The 22,283-nt window shown below is 42.7% G+C and overlaps 3 protein-coding genes across 3 annotated transcripts; 1 reads left to right on the top strand and 2 right to left on the bottom strand.

The window, feature by feature from the left end:
* Positions 1-4,592: 4,592 nt before the first annotated feature.
* Positions 4,593-5,294, bottom strand: LOC138933577 (stromelysin-1-like). The gene has a single exon (XM_070296397.1). It carries the CDS (start codon positions 5,292-5,294, stop codon positions 4,593-4,595), a length of 702 nt encoding a protein of 233 aa, XP_070152498.1.
* A 5,108-nt stretch (positions 5,295-10,402) lies between these two features.
* LOC138933576 (uncharacterized) lies at positions 10,403-14,610 on the bottom strand. Its single transcript, XM_070296396.1, has 3 exons — positions 14,549-14,610; positions 14,190-14,321; positions 10,403-11,513 (listed from the first exon to the last, which is right to left on the bottom strand). The coding sequence occupies exons 1-3, from the start codon at positions 14,608-14,610 to the stop codon at positions 10,403-10,405; spliced, it is 1,305 nt and encodes a 434-aa protein (XP_070152497.1).
* A 250-nt stretch (positions 14,611-14,860) lies between these two features.
* On the top strand, positions 14,861-17,259 carry LOC138933575 (uncharacterized). Its single transcript, XM_070296395.1, has 2 exons — positions 14,861-15,819; positions 16,578-17,259. Exons 1-2 carry the CDS (start codon positions 14,861-14,863, stop codon positions 17,257-17,259), a joined length of 1,641 nt encoding a protein of 546 aa, XP_070152496.1.
* Positions 17,260-22,283: the final 5,024 nt, after the last annotated feature.

Below are 22,283 nucleotides of genomic sequence, written 5' to 3'. Positions count from 1 at the left end.
ATATAATATTACATTTTCATACTTATATTTTTGTGTAAACTGCACGGAAAAAAAATTCAATTATATCTAGCGACATATTAGTATATAGTATACATTAAAACAATTCCTTCTAGAATTATGGTATATAAAAATACTAACCTTTTGACCCTTATTCTTTTTAAAGAAAGTCTGCGGGCAAAGCGAGGCAAGCGTTTCTCATTACATTTTCGCCCCATTATATAAACACACTATAATTACACAAACACAATACTCGTTTTTTAAATTCGACGCGTTATAACGCGTTATAACGGTTGAGCACACTTTTGCGGTTATCTCTCGTTTCGCGTATGTACACAACACGCGCGACTGAGACTGAGACTGAGTACTGCCGCGCACTGATATTATCGCATGTGCCTGGCTGTGTGCGTGTGAATAGTACAGTCGCCTTATTCCCCAATACGTACATACATACTTAGATACATGCATGCTACAAATATCGCGTAATAATAAAAACAAATGCGCATCTTTATAAACGAATATTTTGTAACCGAATAAAAAGTTATTTTCATATTGATTAAAATTAATTCGATACATAAAAACATTATTTATTAATATTTTAAGTGTCATTTTAATCACAATAATGTAATTAATGCATTTAAATTATTTTCGGATATATAAAATGCGAAATACAGACATTTGATTTTCTATAGTAATATGACATATATATACAGGGTGTCCGGCGTCAACCGCATCACCGGTGCATGTAGAGCAGATGAAATCGAGAAGAAAAGTCCTTTACCTTTTTTTTCTATAACACTTAATAAAAGAGTTATTATTGAGTAAAGTCTGGCCAATCAGCGTCGACCTTTAGCCGGGCGCACGTCAGTGAGCCGCGCGTTGTGAAGTGTTCAGCGGCGCACGCTATCAGGCGCGCGGTTCACCGACGTGCGCCCGGCTAAAGATCGGCGCTGATTGGCCAGACTTTACTCAATAATAACTCTTTTATTAAGTGTTATAGAAAAAAAGGTAAAAGACTTTTCTTCTCAATTTTATCTGCTCTACCTGCACACGACCGGTGATGCGATTTACGCCGGACACCCTGTATATATATACAAATTTTATAATAATTTATATGTATTAATCTAACGTGAAAGATTATAGATAAAGGGAGCCTTACGAGCGAGACTTCGGAACTCTTCGATATTTGTCGTCTCGCTTGTTCCTTCATTCTTTCTCGCTTTCGCTTTTGTCGACTCTCCAGCATCGCGTGGGGATCTTTCCTTATCTACTATATATAAACATCTTATAAAATAAAAACTAAAATTTTTTCGTATTGTATTTTATTAGTATAAAAATAATTATAATGGATTAATGAGATTCTTGCAATTAAAATAACACCAAATATGACATAAATCGAATAATTTTAAATGAAATAAGTAATCATTATTTTAATAACATAATTGTTTAAAAATTATCCGATTTATGTCATGTTTAGTATTATTTTAATCGCAAGAATCTCATTAATCTATTAGAATTATTTTGATATCCATAAAATACGAAAAACAGAAATTTTACGAATGATATGTAACCCGAGATATTATAGATAAAAAGAGCCTTACGAGCGAGACTTCGGAACTCTTTGATGTTTGTCATCTCGCTTGCTCCTTCATTCTTTTTCGTTTTCGCTTTTGTCGACTCTCCAGCATCGCGCGGGGATCTTTCCTTATCTACTATATATAAACATCTTATAAAATAAAAACTGAAACTTTAATATTGTATTTTATTAGTATAAAAATAATTATAATGGATTAATGAGATTCTTGCGATTAAAATAACACCAAATATGACATAAATCGGATAATTTTAAATGAAATAAGTAATCATTATTTTAATAACATAATTGATTAAAAATTATTCGATTTATGTCATGTTTAGTATTATTTTAATCGCTAGAATCTCTTTAATCTATTAGAATTATTTTGATATCCATAAAATACGAAAAACAGAAATTTTACGAACGATATGTAACCCGAGATATTATAGATAAAGAGAGCCTCGCGAGCGAGATTTCGGAACTCTTTGATGTTTGTCATTTCGCTTGCTCCTCGTTCTTTATTATATTCGTTCATCCCCATTATTATATTCTTTTATTTCTTCGACTTTTATTCTTTCTATTCTCGTCTTCCTACATAATAATATATTAACTTATTCGTCTTTATTTTATACAACATAAATGAGATATTGTGTATGTCATAAATAGAAAAAGTATTTAATTATGTGTATTTTTGTATGTACATGTGTTGTATTTAACTATAGTTAAATAGAAAAAAAAATAACTTGTGTATCTCATTTATGATGTATCAAATAAACATAAATAAATAAATTTATTTATTTTCATGTAGGGAGACGAGAATAGAAAGAATAAAAGGTGAGCAAATAAAAGAATATAATAATGGGAATAAAAGAATACAATAATGAACGAGCAGAAAGAAAGAAAAAGAGAGAGAGAGAGAGAGAAGCGCGAGTGAACGCGTAAGTGAATATGCGAGGAGCATGAAGCTAAGCGATACGTAGTACATAGCGAGCGAGCGATTAGAAAGAGACAGAGCGTATGATCGAGAAAAAAAAGATACTGCAATAATGTTAGTGCGTACATGTATATTACTCTCACACGCATGAAAGAGACAAAGATAGTACGATTATGTCTGTCCTTGTCATGTAAGATTGCAGCTCCGTCTATCGCGACATCACGCAACTAATCTACTGCTCTGTTTTACTCTTTTGCCTCAATCTCGCACGCACACATGTGCATGAAAGCATTTCGAGTGAAAATCTTTTTTACTAGACTAATAAACTTATTTCTAAGAGTTCACTAATATTCCTTCATGTTATTCCGAGGCGGGGAGCTATATCTTGTGCACGAACAAACTGCAGAACTTTTACATTAAATAAATATTGTTACGACTTGACGCAAGAAGTCGATAACAAAACTGTAATTGTTTAACTTTTCTTTGATTTGTTATATGAAATCTAGCTCCCCGCCTTTGTTATTATCAATACTTTAACTGTGGAAAAGGATTTATCAATCTGTGTAGCCAAAAAAAAGATTTTCACTTGAAACGACTTTCGCGTTTTTTCAGTAAATTTTGATCCCCTTAAGGACGCGCGCCGTTTCTAGCACGCGATCCGCGAGCGGATGCCGGGTATCCGGCGTCGAGGGAGACGGAGGATCGTCGGAGGGCGATCGAACGGAGAGAGGAACGGTTTAGCGGCGATACGAGCGCGCTTATCGCTCGAACTAGATAGCGAATTATTAAAAGGTTGTGGAATAAAGAGAGATCGCTATTTTCACGCGAAAGGAGAAGTGTTTTTATTGATTTCTTTTACAACATTTGTATTATATATAATATTCGTATAATATATTAATAATACAATATGTGATATATAATAATACAATATGTGATATATAATAATACAAATACGTCGATAAGCGTATCACGATTTTCCGAAGAGCAGAGCCTGCAGTTCGCAATCTATCAGATCGTTGCGGTCGAAGTTCTCGCTGTCGTGTATCATTGTGGGAATAAGCGTCGAATCGTGAGCATTTACCGCGATATCGAGGAAACGAGTTAGCTTATTATCCACATGTGCGGTTAAACCGTTTAAAGATGCAACGATGCGGTTAACGCAAAGCTCCAGATTTAATATATTTATGACGGTACTCTTCGATACAGCCAGACGAACTTTGGGCGTTTCGAGACGGAGTATTTGAAGATTGTTGAGTTTGCCGAATCGCAACGTTAACTGATCGATGTATATCGGTGCCGGAGGGCGCGTCTCGTCGGAGCGAAAGTATGACATAATGGTGGATTGTAGATTGAGCAGGTCCTTCCACATATCCGGCGTTAGCGAAATCTCTTTGCCGTGGCAATTTCCAATGACGATTTCCACAAAAGAAGGTCAACTAACATTAACGCTGATCTCGAGATGCTTATACGCGGTTTTGGTCAATGGATAGCGTCTTCCTAAGATTCTAAGCGGTTGCACAATTGAGACGTCTGCGTCGCATCTCGGCGTTCGGTCGCGATTTTGTCTGAAAATAAATGCGAGTTATGAGAGATACTAGTAGATTATGAATTATTAGTTCGAATAAACGTTTAATAGTCTTACCTATCATCTTGTTTAGCTTTTTTAGCGTATCCCGCGCTATCTTCGCGGTCTCGTTCGGTTAGCCTCGATCGATCGTCGAACGAGTGCTGCTGCGATAGCCTCCCCATTGTCGCGTACATTATCGCTCGTTTTTTTTCTTGTTTGTAAGCTTCGACGTTCTCCGTCAACAATGAAGCGCTTAATAAATGGATGGTCTTTATATACTCGCGTAGAAATCGCTTCTTTTTTTTTCGCGCGTGTTCTCTCTTATATTCTATTTTTTTTTTTAATGATGGCGGGGTCGCTCCTCCTCGTCGATCCTCTCTTTCTCGGTCGCGTCGCTGAGACGATAGAGGCGACTAAGGACATCGCGCAATTGTCTTAGCAACCCGTCCGTAGGACACTCGATACCGAGCGCGTGTAAATTGAAAGGACCCGCCGAGGTCACGATATTCGTGAATTCGTTAAAGGCGTAGAACTGATGTTTGGCGAAAAAAATATAGATTGCCATCGATGTATCGAAAGGCCGACGTTATCGCGGATGGTATTCTAGGAAATATATCCTTTAACGGAGCGTGTCTAATGACTATCATACGACACTCGTCGATTTCTGCTACTTTGTCGTCGTCGTAGATCGCATAGGTTCGTCCCGTGTGCGTGTTTATTGCGGCGTTAATCTTAACGTTTCGAGGAAATCTGATATCAGAGAGATATCTCGGCCAACCCGATTTTAGCTTAAGGCTGGGATATTCCGCGAGATAAATCGAATTGTCCACGAATAGCGCGAGATCGCCCGAAGATCTTCGATACGCGGCGGATAGGCGCGTGAAATTCGCTGGGAGAAACGTCGCGTAATCCGTGAGCGTCAGAGGTCTACCGTAGCGTCTCTCGATTACGTCGACCGACCACACATTGCGACAATTAGCTATATACAATCGGTGATACATTATCAACGTGGCATCCACGCGCCTCAAAGCGCAAAGATCCGCGCACGCAGAGTCTGTCGGCGCGACGCTCGTCGTCATGGGCGCCGCGGTAATCTCGGGATTCACCGTCGGATAATTTCCATCATTATGAGACCCGTACAGATTCTGTATAGCGAGAATGTCTTCTATGCTCAGTTTAACCGAAAATTGATTCTCAATGTCGGGTATATATGGAAACATTATTGAGCCGTTGCGTATGCTGTGTTGTAGACCCAATGCGTGGCCGATCTCATGCGTTAGTTTGCAGTAGATGAAGTGTATCGGGAGGATTCTTGTTTAGATACACATGCCACGGTTCTGAATTGTCGATGTGCACCTCCGACGCGAAATCGGCTATTCCTGAGGGAAAGAACGCGTGAGCTAGAGTTCCCCCGGGACCGTCGAAGGTCGACGGACAAATGCCAACGTTTCGACGATTCGCGTAAGTGTGAGCGCCCGTTCCATATGATATCAATATATCAATATATCAATATATCAATATATCAATATATCGGGTCGCGCGCAAAGGTTAGTGATGAATTCGTAGCCCATAACGCGAACGCCGCTTCAGCCGTTTGCGAGAGTTCCTCGCTAGCCACCTGAAAATTCCACGTGAGATGTGTTTTCGGCCATTTTCGCGCGATCGGACTATACGCGCGATTGGGAATGTCCGCGAGACCGCATCGCGATTTGCGCATAAAGCTAAGCGTAATAGCGTCTAACGTGCTGTTTCCTGATAATTGATAATATTCCTGAAATAGCGACAACGTGCGACGCAGAGATGTCGCGTTATCGGACGATAACGATTCTCCATCGTCCTTTAGAAAAGCGTACACGCGCAGGAAGCGGAGCGCCTCGGCCTTCTCCGAGTCGACGGACGTGGCGGCCGTCGCGGCGACGAGCGTCGTCGCTAGAACGAGAAGAGCCGTCCTCGCATTAGTCATCGCGCGGAACGGGGAAAGACGTGGGAAATTATTGAGAGACGCCGAGCGCGATTGATTCGCGCGTTCGGCGAGACGCCTATTTTTATCGTCGGCGAGTGCGATATGAATGAGAGGAGAGGGGAAAATGCGTCGACGATTCGTTCGAGGGAGAGTCGCGGTTCGCCTCGATTAAAGGAATGCGCCCTTTTCGACGACGAGCGAACATCGGTCGAGCATCCGGGATGCGCGTTATCTAGCGGACGTTTGAGTTCCTTTTATGGTTTTACTTTTTTATTATTTCTATTTTTATTATTTGTTTGTCCCCTAGAAAGGACACTCGATGAGCGATTAAGGAAGCGTACTCCTTTCGACGACAATAAACGTTCGCCGAGTATCCGGAATACGCGGATCTAGCGGGCGCTCGAGTCCTTTTATCGCATTATTTTTTATTATTTTCCTCTATAATTTATTTAATCTATTTTTATCATTTATTCGTCTTCGCTCGAATCGAATGATTAGAGGAACAGTCGCGGAAGGAAAACGCGGTAACACTGATAAATCGCGACATCCGCGGTATTCACGACATCCGCGCTTCGATTTTTATAAGCGCGAGATCGTTTCGAGAAGCGCTAAAGTATTCTCGCTCGCGAGATAGCGAAGTGACGAGATGACGAAGCGCGAAACGGTGAGACGCAAAGTGGCGAAGCGTGAAGTATCGAGAGTTAAAATCGGTCGCGAACTGTTCGATATGGAACGAATCGAGCAGATAATTAACGCGGCCGATTACATTAATGTAAACGGAGATTTAATCGCGGTAAAAGCCTATGTTTTGGAAAATCTCGCCTCGGATTTACGCGAGGAAGGGCGAGGCGTTATCGAGAACAGTCCGGATTCGTTTAAACTCACCTTCCAGTTAAACGGAGACGTCGATATCACGCGTGTAATGTAAGTATTCGATCGGGATTTTTTATATTTTTTATAATATTTTTTATAATAAATTATAAATTTTTTATAATTCTTTTATTTTTTTATTTTAGACAACAGATAGAAGATTGTATAAGAACGGCGCGAGAATCGCTTTACGATCTAGTAACGAAGACGAGGACTATGCCCGCGCAGTCGCGAAGCGTTCACGGCGCGTTGCGCGACGCTCGTCAACGCGACGTCGCGCAAGCCCCCGAGCAATTCGAGTTTCGGGAGCGCGACTACGCTGTTCCTGAGTCGATCGATCGATTTCGCGAGCGCGACGCTGAAGCGAGGCGAGTCGTCGCGTCGCCGATCAATGAGGAGCCAGAATCGCAGTCGATCAACGAGGAGCCAGAATCGCAGCCGATGGAGGACAAGGCCGAACCGTTGACGGTCGACGTGGGTGAAACGCCAGCGAGTGTACGATTGGAGGGTTACGAGCCCGAATCGCAGCCGTTCTTCGAGAAATAATTTTACGCGCTAATAAAATATGATTTTTATTCATACTTATATATCTCATGTATCACACGCGCGTATTTGTAAAATAAATGCTATATGTTAAACGAAGCGCCGATTCTTTTCGCTTCTCTTTCCCTCTTTGACATTCTCTCGCTCTCGCGCTATCCTTCTTTTGCATCTCTCGTAATAAGCGTCGGCGCTCTCTTATCGCGGCAGGATACACATTTGCGATAAAAATAGTATTCGTTTAATGTATAAAGAAAAATTTATTTAAAAAAATACATGTTTGATATAAAATAAATATAAAATAAATGTAAAATACGTTCGATCTGAAACAAAAATACAAATTTTATTGATATAATAATTTAATTTTTAATATTTATTTTTTAATATATTACGAATCTTAAAAAGATACTCACAATCAACCCTTCGACCTCTTGCTCGGAGGCTTGTCCCAAATTTCCTCGACGATCTCCTCGTAGGGTTCTAGCCCAAAAAGACGTCTCAACTCTAAATGGAGGCCGTCGGGGCCGTTGTCCTCCCAGACGTCCTCGTGGAACTCGCGCTCGTGTCGCCGCAGCGCTTGTAAAAATCGCCGGTGTTCGATATTTACGAACCCGGAAATCTGGATATCGCTCGTATAGTCGTACTATAAATTAAATCGAATTATAATATATATTATAAGTAGGAAAGTTAATACAACGTTGTAACGATACCGTTACCAGCCTCGCAGGCCGACCAGCCGCCCGCAATTCCGAGGCTCGGCGCCTATGGCGCCCCTAAACTTCCACACCCGTGTATCGGCCCCACCGTGGGGTCGTCCCACCACGCGCCGATTCGCGTGAGTGGGAGGCCGGCCGCCGGTATATAAGGCGCTCCGGCAAGCGTAGCGTTACCAGTTCCCGATCCCGAGTCCTACCTCGTACAACTCCAGATCCGAAACCTATACCGCGTTACACCAGGCTACGGGCTACCCGTAGTTACGCCGGGTTACCTGGTTGCTGGGACGGCGCACCCTGATACCTAGCGTTACACCAGGTCACGGGCTACCCGTGGTTATGCCGGGCTTCCCGGTTGCTGGGACGGCGCACTCTTGGTTCATAAAACCGTACCGCGCACCGTTCAATCTCGACGGCCGTTTGCCTACCGCGTAACCGTTTCTACCGGAAGACCGCGTTGGTCTCCGCGCTTTATTAGATTCTAGTACCGCCTTGTATATACCACGATCTGTTTATACCGTACTCCCGCACTGTATATACCGCGCATTATAATCGCAGCACCGACGCGACCTGTACGCACGGCCTTCAACATACACAAGCACGCCAGCCCTTCTAAGGGTAAGCCGCAGAAAGTGCCGACGCCCCGTCCTTCTAAGGATAAGGTAGTCAGGCCGTTGGAATTCCGAACGAAGGCTACGCGACACCCGTAACATTTAAGATTTGTTCTGTTCCACGTAGAATAACCGTAGTCGCTTGCATGCGAGCCTCGCGATCACAGGCCATGCCCGTATGAGCCGCGCTCGCTTCCCGAACCCCACGTGCATCAATCACGCGCGAAACTCTGTACGCACCGCCCCTGCATGTCGCATCGTGAGCAGCGCCCGCGCACGCGCGTTAACTCTGTACGCATCGCTCCCGCCTGCTGCATTATACATAGCTTTCAGTGTTAAGTATCTTTAATAATAACCGCTTGAATAAACCTAACTGTTTAAACCACTTATACCGAGGTAAAGTAAGTTGGAGTTTCCCCCCTTCTCCCGAATCCTGGCACCGGCGAGCCTTGATCCGCGGCACACGGGAAAGGAGAACCGTTACAACGTAAAATATGTGGAAATATTACTTACTCTTTGAAAAACTACCAAATTTAAGAGAACTCTCAATAGTCCTATCGCCAAATCATGCGCCTACCACGACACGTTATAAGGTCCTCGATTTAAAACTAATTCAATTAACGATGGCATTTTTTATACGCTTTTATTAACAATGCTTCGTGAATAGTCTAACACTTTCTGACGAACATCAGTATAAACGTTATAAAATAGGAAATGCGCGAGCGATTATCGCGAGGAAGGATACACGACCGCGATAAAGGAAAAACACGGTTCGTTCGTATAGCGTGTATTTTGCGATAGTGTGACAAATACATTTATTAAATTTATATAATTGACTCGATACATTATATAAAGTTTAAAATATATAAATAAGATTTAAAATATATAATTATATATAAATTTATAATTATATAATTAAATTTATAGATTATATAATTAAATCAATACATTATATAAAGTGTAAAATATAATTAAATTTATAGATTATAATTAAATTTATAGATTATATAATATAGAATAAATCGTACATATCGCGCAAATGGTCGCGTCGCTCAAACCACCAATCGTGCAGTTTCCAAGTGTTCTCCAACGCGCAATTTTTCGCGTGATATCCGCAGCGAAAAGCTCGCGAAGCGTTTAGAGTCCCTAGACATTCGATGTCCTCGTAATCGGTGTTGATGGTCTCGACGGAGACGGTTATGTCGCGATCGTCGGCGACGCTTCCTGAAATTTCGAGCAGCCATTTCTTCTTCTCGTGATCTTTAACGTAGATCCGCACTGTTGAGTCGGGACTAGAATTTCGACACACGGCGTCTCGAACGAGTCTTTTCATCGACCCGTAATTCACGTGTCCATCGTTCCACTTTAATTGATGATGATTAGACATCAATCAACATGCTCGTGATTTTTCAGCTTTCGTTAGCAGATCCCAAGACATCGGTGGGCAAAAAATGTGATGCGTCAATTCCACACCATTTTTTAATACAGCTACTTCTTTCGCGACGAATCTCTCGTTAACTACGAAACCTTGAAGATCGATGAAGATCGGCGCGTCCATCGTCATCGTTAGCGATACTCGAAGTGTTCGCTTCTAGATTATTCTCTCTATATTTTTTCGAATATTATCGCGCCTATACGATTCTGTGCACAACGTTGGTGAGGGGATTATACTCTACAACTCGATCGTGAATGATAAGACAGTAGGCTGTGATATTAGAGAGGACGTTCTCCTTGCAGTCGAACTCTACGCAAACGTCCACAGTGGCGCTTTTGATCGACTCGTTCTGTCGAGAACAGTCGATGACTACGAGCGGGCCGTGGATTAAAAATTTATTCAGATTTAAAAGCGCTTCATCATTGTCGCATCCGTAGTACGTTCTTCGAAATTTCGAGTACATGTAGTATAACACGGCGACTTTATGCTTATCGAAATCCAGATTCATGTCGTCGTAAGGATAAAAATCGGAATTAAGATACAGCTTGACATTAGCCAGTTTGCAATCGTCGAATAGAGAAGGCTCCTCGAACAGAACGTTCTTCTTTCTGGACTGTAGCGCGAAGATAATGTATCGCGGTTTCTCGAGTTGCGTCACCGCTTTAACAGCCCACGAGTGTTTGGTCGTGCTTTGTAGAAGCGGAAACTCGTAAAAATCCCATGAGCGAAAAGCGACGTTCAGGTATCGTCTTCTATCAAACGTGCGCAATAATCTTAATTTATTAATATCATTTAACACTATATGAGGCATTCGCCATTGTATTTTTAACAAAACAATTTTAGGCTCTTGCGTTTCAACCGATATAATACAATTGTTATCGTTGCGTGCTCGTATTAAAATAGGTTCATGTCGCGCGTTAATCACAACGCGCTTGTAATCTTCACAAAAACCTAATAGCACGTTGAGAGGTACGCAAAAGTTAAAATCACCGATCGACGAGTGAGTTACCGCCGATAAGTCCCAGCCGGCATTCTTTAATATCTTGCCTCTCTCGACCGTTAGCGACGCGTAATTCTTGATTGTGCTCGTTATCCCCACATTTCTGCTTCGATCGATCTCTACACCGTTGAGCTCGTAGCGAATCTCCTCGAACATAAACGCTGCGCAATTATTCACCAGCCTCGTTACCGGCGCAACTTGCGTGTTCGACGACTCCTTCGATTCGAGTCTACCCTCGATATAGAGAAAACTGTCGCATGGTAACGTGTACAGATCCTGCTGTTGTATAGGAATTCGTATCTCGTCGCTATTCCCAAACGTAGTATTGGCGTAAGGATTGTACGTGTGTCTCAATCTTAACAATGCGATCGTCGAAGATCAGCTCCCCGCCGATGCTTAAAATGTCACACATTTCGTTTTACGGAAAAGCTGTCCTTGGCACGACAAAACCCAAAAAGCGCAGAAAAGCAGCGTTAGCGACAGTCAATCTTCTTTCCTGCTTCCTTTTCTTTTTCGCGTCTAGGGACGACGCGACGATGGGCGCATTTCTCGCGTTCGATCCGTTCACTACGAGCATCGCGCGCCTCTCTATCGTTTTCGCCGCACGTGCAGACGAATCGTGATTTCCTCGCCGCGAAAATCGATCAATTTTCCGTTTTGATCCACAATACGCACGTTTATATCGGTAATGGTTCGTGCGATGATCGGGAGGTAAATGATCTGCGCAGGTATCTCCGACATTTTATATCCGGGTGGAACGTTAGGCGCAAATTCGTGTATAGTATGCGCGGATTTGTCGTTGTGATACGCTCCTGTCGTAATATTGCACTCTACTCGAATGAGATTAATAGCTATAATATTTATCGGTTTATCGGACGCGTACCATTTATGCGGATGTAACACGCGAGATGAGAAACCCAGTAGCGAACCGATGTTATCGGGTTTTGTGAAATTCACTCGATACGCGCACTTAATCTCGTGTCACATAGTATTATCGTTACCGTGAAGCGTTCTGGAACTTTCGTCCTTATCACCATTCTTCGTCTTCGAAATAGTCGTTGCGGTCGTCGCCAACGTTATATATATAATCGTCATCGTTCGTTTCCAATACTTCATTTTCGCGCTCTCGTTTCTCCTCTCTCACTCGTCGTTTATGACGAATCGCCGCTCTTAGATATGCGCTTATAGCGCTTAATTCGTAAGATCCCAGCGGAATCGTGATAACCTCATCGTTATCGTCGAAATAAAATTTATTATTCGAGGAATTTACATTCGGTATCGTGTTATAAGTTTCGAAATTGGTTAAGCCTAACTCGTAATCATCGTCGTTTAAATCCAGAGGCGGAAAATATAACTCGCCGCGAGAATACTGCTTCGTCCGGAAAGAGTGAGAGTCAGCGACATGGTCGGCGAGAGCGATCGAACTGCGCTCGATCGACGAATGATGGCCAACATTATAGTCGGCGATTCCTCCAATCGAGCTTTCTGAGAAATCGAAGACTCAATTGCCCGCAGATATTTTGATCGCGCGTCTGCTCGGAGCAATGATTGTACCGGATATTCGCATCGCGCTCGAGATGACGCGCGAGTTCGCGCGGAGGACGAAGATTGCCGAAAGCATCGTAATAGGTCGCGTCGTCCCATTTTTTCGCATACGCTATCCAATGAGTACCTGGTCCGGACGCATTATCTAAATTTACGATGTCGTTTTCATTGCGGCGTGCCCGCGACGGAAGCGCGTCGCACATAAATATGCCTTTAAAGTGAGGCACGCGCGAGAGTATCGCTGCGCGATTTAACTGTTCGTTCGTCGTTACTCCGACGGATGGGAGAATCTCTAGCATCGGTTTACGTGAAGTTTTTTTTTAGCGTTTTTTCTTCTTCTCGTCGCGGACACGCCATTTCCACGCTTGTATGGTGCGAGATATAAACTATGACCCTCCATTGCGCGATTGTGACGTTGCAGTTCCTCCAACTGTCGTCGCGCCGCTTTGCCATTGTTCACAGCTTTCGCGATTCCCGCTGCTACTCCAGTCAAAGAACCGAGAACTCCCAATAACGGCAATAGGGGAAAAAGCCGCCGCGTATCGCCATCGGAAGCGTTCTTTTCCTCGTAGCGGTCATTCTCCTTTTACTCTTCTTTCTCTTGATTCTCGCCATACCCATTCCAAGTTTTGTTTTCGATTTCATAGCCATCCAGACGGCTGTCGAGGCGGCTTTCTCGCCGAGAGTCGAGTCTGTCGCTGTGACGCGCTCGCGCGCTTTTTCGGCGAGCGCGCGGTCGACGACGTGTCGATCGGCTAGCTCGCCTCTTTGCGAGTACGCGATGTCATGCTCGCGGCAGGCCGCGTCTAGAGGATTGAACCCTCGATCGCCTTGCGCGAGTCGTTTCGCGAGACGAGTACCCGGCCCACAAAATTGCTATCCGAGTATGTGTAATTCGAAGGGGAGCGCGTTTATCGCTCTGTTCAATAAGCCAGCTCCGCTAATATCACCGATTACACCATATCCTTGCTTCGCGAATTGCATTCGCCGCAATCTTTAACGAACGGCGCTGGACCGTCAATGTGCGTTCGTTGCCAAGGGCGATTATAATGCTCTAGGCATCGACGGTAGCGCCGCACCTCCGGATCCACTCTTATATGTTCGGGCAGTTCTTCCCACAATCATTCTACATAGCGACCGAAGTGCTTTAGCAAGAGTACCTTCGGGATAAACCGTAACTGATCGGTGGTGAAATCAAGAATATCATCACTATACAATAAACATCTCGATTCACCGCGCGCGATTCACTACTGTGCGATCGATAGCGATCTATTCGTATATAAATAAAAAGCTCTCGCCCTGCCTCGCGCGAGTGTACCGCGCACGCGCGCGGCGAGACGGATGCACTGTGTGCAACAGCAGATCGCGATAAAGGTAACAAACCTCGACGATAGGGCGTGACCGTCAGAAGAAGCGCGCAGACACGGTCGTTTATTACCGAGCGCTATTCGCTGCGTCATTTGCGGCCCCTCTAATTGCGGTAAAACGAATACGCTGATAAATTTGTTGGAGAGCCCACATGGCGTACGTTTCGAGAACGTTTACGTTTATTCGAAGTCTTTGAAGCAGCCTAAATATCAATATTTAAAAAATGTATTAACACCGATGGAAGATATAGGTTATTACACATTTTCCAATAACTCTGACGTTATCCCACCCAGCGAAGCGCTCCAAATTCGATATTCGTGTTCGACGACGTAGTGTGCGACAAACAGGATGCTATCAGAGAGTACTTTGCTATGGGTCGACACTCGAACATTGATTGTTTCTATCTGTGTCAAACGTACGTTAAAATACCATAGCATTTGATTCGAGATAACGCGAATCTCTTGATTCTCTTTAAACAGGATGATACTCATTTGCGCCACGTATACAACGATCACGTGAACACGGATATGCCGTATGAGAATTTTCGCGCTCTGTGTTGCGCGTGTTGGCGGTATAAATATGGTTTCTTAGTAATCGACAAAGATAGAGCGCTTCGCGCCGGCAGATATGGAAGGGGGTTTAATGACTTCGCCATACCGTAGAACGATTAGTCGTCGCGGATACGTCGAACGCATCGATCGCTCTTCTTCGCGACCGAAAAGAATCAATCCGTTAATCGCGATGGCTGCGACTGATATTAGCGAACGAAAAAAGACAGCGAAAGAGATCGCTAAGACTCGCGCGTCGATTCGTAAAAAACATAGAGCGTTAAAGACCGGCAAAATAGAGACCGCAATGGAAAGCCGTTTCAAACCGATCGTCGAACCGCTGCAACGCATCGCCGAACACGTCGAGCGAGACGAGATTAAACGCGAAATGATAAAGCGAGACGCGATGGACACCTCGTCCGCGACAACGAGCATTGAGAAAAAATGGAAAGAGGAAGCTCGGACTCCCGCTTGGAAAAAACCCAAGGTGAAACAAATACGAGCGCGACGACGATTGGACGCTGTCTCTACTCCATTAAGCAAGTATTCCACCGAGAGAGATTCATTCGCGCGGGATGAAACCGAAGAGGAAGCGTTCAAAACCGAGAATCTCGAATCGGCCTCGAAATTCGAAATGCCTGTTAGGCGAACTTCGCAAATTACTCATGGTCGTGAAATGTCACGCGATCGACTAGGATCGTTGGGGCCAAAATACATGGGAGCTCTCCTCGGCGGGGAAGCGCCAAATGAGTTGGATCACGTTTACGGAGCGTACATCGGCGCAAAAGGCACGATGCTCGGTAATAAACGATTCGACATAGATCCGGATCACTCTATATTCATAGATAAAATTAAATACATCGGTACCCCTGGTTTGTACGAATTGATCTTTGTGAAAAATCCCGATAATCTCATGTACACGGAAAAGGATAAATTAACATATAAGAATATATTGTTAATGACGAATGCTCATAGACGCGACCATGATGCTAGAAAATCTTTCTTAGGAAATAAGGGATACAAATACAAATCCATTATCGCTCCGCTTATTCACGGCAGCGGTGCGAAAAAGACGGGCGCGGGTCGCGTACCGTCAACCATGCGAGTCACGGATGATAAAATCGATTACATTTATTGGGTTGATTCGAACAAGTTAGTGGATCTGTTGTTCCTCTAGCCGCTAAGGAAGAGGTCTTTCGGGATTTGTACGCTCAAAGGATTAGGATCCACGCTCGAAATAAGACACTCCCGGACGTTAGGTATAATTTAGTATATTTTGCAAGATTTAATACACTTTCACTTATTCGCGATTATAATAGTCTGGCGCGATACGTACGGTACATCGATATTACTGAGCGAGCGTCGGTGCATCTCGCGCTTATTATATATTTTAATTAATTAGGTCGTTGATTAGGGAGGAGTGTGGTGTCCCTGACCGGAGCATGTCTCGTGCTCCGCTTGTCAGTCTGTTTCATCAGCTGCTTATTCAACTTCCGAGAACTTGACCGTGACTTCCTTCTCTTTAGTCACATATCTTACTTTTATTTTATTAATATTTTTTTATTAATATTACTATACTCTTTCTTAATTATCTTTCCTTGATCTCTTTTCTAATTTTAATGCTTTGCTTTACTCAGCTCTTTCTTACTCTTTTCTGTTTCACTTTATTGTTTTATCTTTTAATATATTATGAAATTGATCGGGTTACGACAGATCGTCTGCGATTACTGGATGCTTCGCGTTGAGCCGGCAACAACGCTCACGAAAACGAGATTCTATCGATAATCGAGGAGCTTTGCGAAACGGGAGCGATCGTACAAATTGCACTGTTGCATCTACGACCGTTGCAGTCGTAAGCGGGATTCGAGATGTCCGTGAGCAAATCCGGCACACCTCTAAAAAAACCGCAGCTACGACGCGAAAACCGGAAGACTACGTCCGGCTATCGAGTCTCTGCGAAATTACGTACGCGATAACGCGTTGTGTCTGAGCTCTTCCACCGAGTATGACGCGAGAGAGCGCGAAATAAAATGTCTGTCTCAGCCGGAGGAGGACGCTGACGCAACGAGTAAAAGCTACGTCGAGGGAATAACATCGCAATTGAGAAAAGATGCAAACGAGGCGGAACAAGGCGTGATTCTACTATTCGCGAGACTCGCCCAGCTCGATAACGCATTGGGTAAACGAATAGATGCCGCGGAGAGTTATGTTTCTAAAATAGAAACGCGCAACGATGTTCTGAGTAAACGGATAGACGCCGAGGAAAATTCCGTTTCGAGAACAGAAGCGAGTACTGACGCTCTAGGTAAACGGATCGATGCTTTGGATAAACGAATCAACTCTTTAAGCGAACAGCTCGATGCCGCGAAAAAAACGATATCGCTCAACGCGGCCGAATCTTTAACGAGAAGCGAGAGCGATCGTAAAATACAGTTTAATCAGGCTAAAATAATACAGGAACTGACCAAAAAATCGCGCGTCGCGGAGAAAATACTGGAATTAGAAAATTCAACATCGCAATTAAAGAGAAACACGGATGTGCTATCAGAAAAAGTGACGGAACTGATGAATAGAAAGAAAAGAGAATTATGAGCGCCGAAAAACAAAAATTAGTCGAGGAGTTGCACGCTCCAGCAAGAAGAAACTTTCCGCGTCGTCGCGTCGCGGTGCGCGGGTACGACGACCTGTGGCAGGCGGATGTGGTCGAGATGCGTCCTTACGCAAGATTCAACAAAGGTCACAATTATATACTTACTGTTATCGATGCATTAAGCAAATACGCGTGGGCCGTACCGCTTAAAAGCAAGAGCACGAACGAGGTTACTCGAGGTTATCCAAGATAGTGCGAGATTCTAAACGGTGTCCGAAAAATTTGCAGACCGCGATAAAGGAAAAAAATTCTACAACGTCGAAGTGCGAAAGTTCACGGAAAAGCACGGAGTGAATCATTACTCGACGTACTCAGTGATGAAAGCGTCGATCGTCGAACGATTCAATCGCTCAAAAATTCTATGTGGAAATATTTCACGCTGAGCGGAACGTACAAGTGGATCGACGAGTTATCTCGACTTGTTGAGGAATACAATACGCGAAAACATCGCACTATAGGTATGAGACCCATCGACGTGACTCCAACGATCGCTAATAAACTTTTAGTTACGGTGTACAGTAATATAAAAATCGCGGCTCCGGCGAGATTCAAAGTAGCCGATCCAGTACGCGTTAGCAAGTTTAAAACGATCTTCGAGAAACGTTTCGCACCCAACTGGACCACCGAGATTTTTCGAATAACCAAAATACAACGGACTAATCCTGTAACGTATCTGCTGAAAGATTCGCGCGGCGAACCGAACGCCGGAGGATTCTACGAGCACGAGTAACTGCGCGTCGGCGATCCCGATGTGTATCTCGTAGAGAAGGTGTTGCGTCGAAAGGGTAACGAGGTTTACGTGAAATGGTTAGGAATGGACGAGTCGCACAATTCTTGGATAAATAAAACGGCTGTATTATGATAAAAATGTATTATGATAAAAAAAAGTATTATAATAAAAATGTATTCTTATTAAATAAAACTACATATATCAAATAAAAATTATCGCGGACTCTTCGCGCTATCCTTCTTGCGTTTCATACGGATTCTCTCTCGCGCTCTATGCGAGTTCATTGATTGATTGATTGATCTTTATTAGCTTTCTCAGCTATTTGTAATACAAATCTAGTTTATATTAATTACAATATACTCCTTTAACATTCGCTTAAACGGCACAATTCTTTCATTCTGCTTTATTTCAGCTGGCAAGGCGTTATACATTTTCACTCCTTCGTAAAACATACTCTTTGCGCACTCCTTCTTCTGCGATATTTTATTGCAATATCCCCAGCTTGTCGTGTTTGCCTTTCACTCTCATTTCCCACAATTTCTAACCTTGTAACGATGCATCCCTCCACCGTTACCCGGCCGTCGATCCGCCGGAAGTCCGCCGCCCGACAAACACCGGTCGGGCATAATGCGGAGGCGCCGAGCGTCCATTTTTAAAGATTTATCAAACGTTCCGATTTGTAAACCGCCGTTACAACGCGTGTTTACCCGGAACCGTCGCCGCGCTCGGGTAACCGTACCGACCGTTCCCGAAACCACCCGAGTCGCGCGCGGCGGTTCACCGTTAAATAATATGCCTTAAAACAATCAGGCATATTACGCACGCGCACCCGCCGGAAAAGCGGTATAAATAGGGCACGTTTTACATCTCAGGACCAGAACTTCCGCAACCGCCAGAGTCAGTACGACGCCTGGAATCCAGAACGATCCTGAAAACACGCTCAAAGAGAGAGAAAACGGGGTTGGGAGTACCCAGCCTCCGCCGAGAGTTTGCGGCATCTCTAAGAGCGATCCTTTGAAATCTCTGCGACCGAGGAACACGAGGTTGGGCGTACTCATCCTCCGTCGGGAGTTCTCGACACCTCGCACACATCCGTCCACCTAAGTGCAACGGCGATCATCCAGTGGTAGGGAGTTCCCTGCCATTGACGGGTGTTCCCGTCGGCCGTTGCACTCCTGCATTCTACGGGAAAACCATCTCCGACGAAACAATACCGCGATATCCGCGAACTCGCAGTAATTCCGCGACCACCATTACCGCGATCGGACTCGCCATTAATACGGCGCGCTAAGTCCCGCTCAAGGGGGAGGATTTAACCCGGCCGCGACATCGATCGACGCAATCGGATCGATACCGACACGTCTAAGGACCGCCCACCGACCCGACCGAAATTACCGCCCGGTAGTTAGCGGCCTCTGCCGAAATCCAGATCCGCGCACGTAATCGATAATTGTATCGAATCGCTGAAAGCGCGCTCCGACACACACACACCCCGTGCATTGTAATTCGTATGCATCGCGACCGGCACGACCACACCGCTAGACAAGTCCAACATTCACGCATACACGAGTGCGTTTTGTCACCTGCACGTCATCCTTCGCCTCGCCCATATATTTTCAACACATTGTAAATATTTCGCGTTCGCACACGCACTCGCTCGCTTATCATTTCACTCACATACAAGCGCACACACACCGACACACACAACAGTTATACACACACTCACTCTGTATACACACATACTTACACGCAATAAATTATATTTTACCTAACGCATCTATCGTTCGTCTCTCGATACCCTTTCACGAGCCCCGGATCCCGACCGAGTTATCCACGACCGCCTCGCGAAAGCGGTTTATTACAACCTATTTCTTAATTTCTCCGGTAACATGTTCCTTAAAATCTTAAAAATAAACATACACACATTATAATATAGCCTCTGTTTTATGGACATAAACTGCAGCGCTTGCAGCATACGCTCCACTTTGGTATGTCTATCACATTGCAATATGATCCTCATGGCCCGGTTTTGTGCTTTTTGCAATTTACTCAGCTGTGTTTCTCCCATATCAATTAACAGCGTCGCACAATACACAAAGAAAGGTGCTATAATTGTCTTATATACAATACATCTAGTGTATGCCGATATATAATTACCTATTCTATTAAAAAAAACTCGTTTTTTTCCCTATTTTCTTTAGCATATAATCACAATGGTCCTTAAATCGTAGTCTATCGTCAATAATTATGCCTAGGTATTTCATTATTTCCACACGCTCAATCTCAGTTCCATCCAAACATTTCAATGTTATATTACCTCGCAGTTCTTTTCTTATACTTCTAACAATCATATATTTCGTTTTTCCTGCATTCATTTTTAACTTATTTATATTCATCCACTCTTCTACTATAGTAAATGCCATATTCATTTTGCCCTCTAATTCCGCGCTGCTTTCTCCAGTTACATATATTAACGTATCATCTGCAAACATTTTTATACTACATCCTTCTGGACAGATTTTTATTATATCATTTATATATACTATAAATAATAAAGGTCCTAATACAGATCCTTGCGGTACTCCATATTCTGTGGTCATTAATTTAGACCATTTATTATTAAATTGAACCTGCTGTGTTCTATCCTTTAAATATGATCTTAACCATTCTATAACCATTCCCCTAATTCCATATTGATATAATTTCTCTAATAATCTTTCTCTATCTATTGTTTCAAAGGCTCGCTTAAGATCCATGAAAATTACCCCTACCATTTTTGCCTCACTAACTATCAATTTCCATTCATCAATGACTGTTTGAATTGCTGTTTCACACGAATACTGTTTTCTCAAGCCCAACTGATGTTCTGTTATAATACAGTTATTTTCCAAATACATTTCAATTTGCTTTTTAACTACTAATTCTAACACTTTTTCAAATATTGGTAACATATTTATAGGCCTAAATTCACTTGCTTTTCTAGCTTTCTCTATTTTTGGAATCGGTATTATTGTAGACGTTTTCCAACCTTTTGGACAGCAACCTTCCTTCAAAGAATTATTTATTATATCAACAAATTCCTCTTTTATTACGCAAAATGCTGCCTTTAATATATCGCTAGTTATTCCCTCCTCTGTACCTTTCTTTTTCGGTAGTCCCATAACAATTTCCTGTAAATGCTCTATACTAATCATTTCAAAATTTTCCATAATTCCCTCGTTTTCAGTAACATAAATAATTCTTTTACATGCATTCCCAGTTTTACTCCCATTTATAGATTTTACTATACTATTAATACTTTGTATATAATATAAATTAAATTTATCTGCTATATTGCATCCTTCAGTGCTGTCTAATATTTCAAAATCTATATTCTCTACTTCCCTCTTACCTTCTGGTTCGCCTCTAATTATTTCTTTTAGTGTTTTCCACATAGATGTAGGATTTTCTTTATTAAGATCTATCATATTTTCATAATATTCTTTCTTCTTTGTCTTAATTAATTTAACTACTGTATTTCTTTCAATTTTAAATTGCAACCAATTTTGTTCCGTGTCAGCATACAATGCCTTCCTATATGCCTCATCCCTTTTGGCCGCTGCTTCTCTTATTTCATCCGAAAACCACTTTTTCCCTTCCCATATTCTCGGAATTCTAAAATTTTTTCTAGGTGCTGTAGCGTCCAACGCATTTACTATACTATCAACAAATTTCTTCACTCTCACACTGATATTCATATCTTGGTTTTTCTCTAATTTATTTTCCACTAATTTAATAAATTCATCTATATTAAACTCTCTATAATTTCTAACACTAAGTGCTCTGTATTTATTATCAAATTTATTCGCATTCAGTTCAACTTTTAGCCACGCATGGTCCGTTATTTTAGGTTCATGCATTACCTGCACTTCTATTTTATTATTAGCAAAAATTCAATCTATAATTGTTTTATTATCTTTCGTAATACTCGTCGATTTATTTACATATTGTTTCATACCTAAGCTCAATATTGTCGTTTGTAACTTCCTTGTATAAAACGAATCTAACATAATATCTATATTAAAGTCTCCTATTACCATACATTCTTTCCGTATTATTAACTCTTCTATTATATCCTTCAGAAATCTCACGAAATCACCATGCGATGCACTCGGTGAATGATATATTACCATTATTATTCCTCTATACAATTTTTCTTTCACCTCAATCGCAGCATACCAACAATTCGATTCTAAT

Source organism: Polyergus mexicanus, unplaced genomic scaffold, assembly GCF_030449975.1.
Source record: "Polyergus mexicanus isolate NDT 795.1 unplaced genomic scaffold, iyPolMexi1.0 SCAF_5, whole genome shotgun sequence".
NCBI classification, from domain to species: Eukaryota; Metazoa; Arthropoda; class Insecta; order Hymenoptera; family Formicidae; genus Polyergus; species Polyergus mexicanus.
This window is presented reverse-complemented; position numbering and strand designations above follow the sequence as displayed.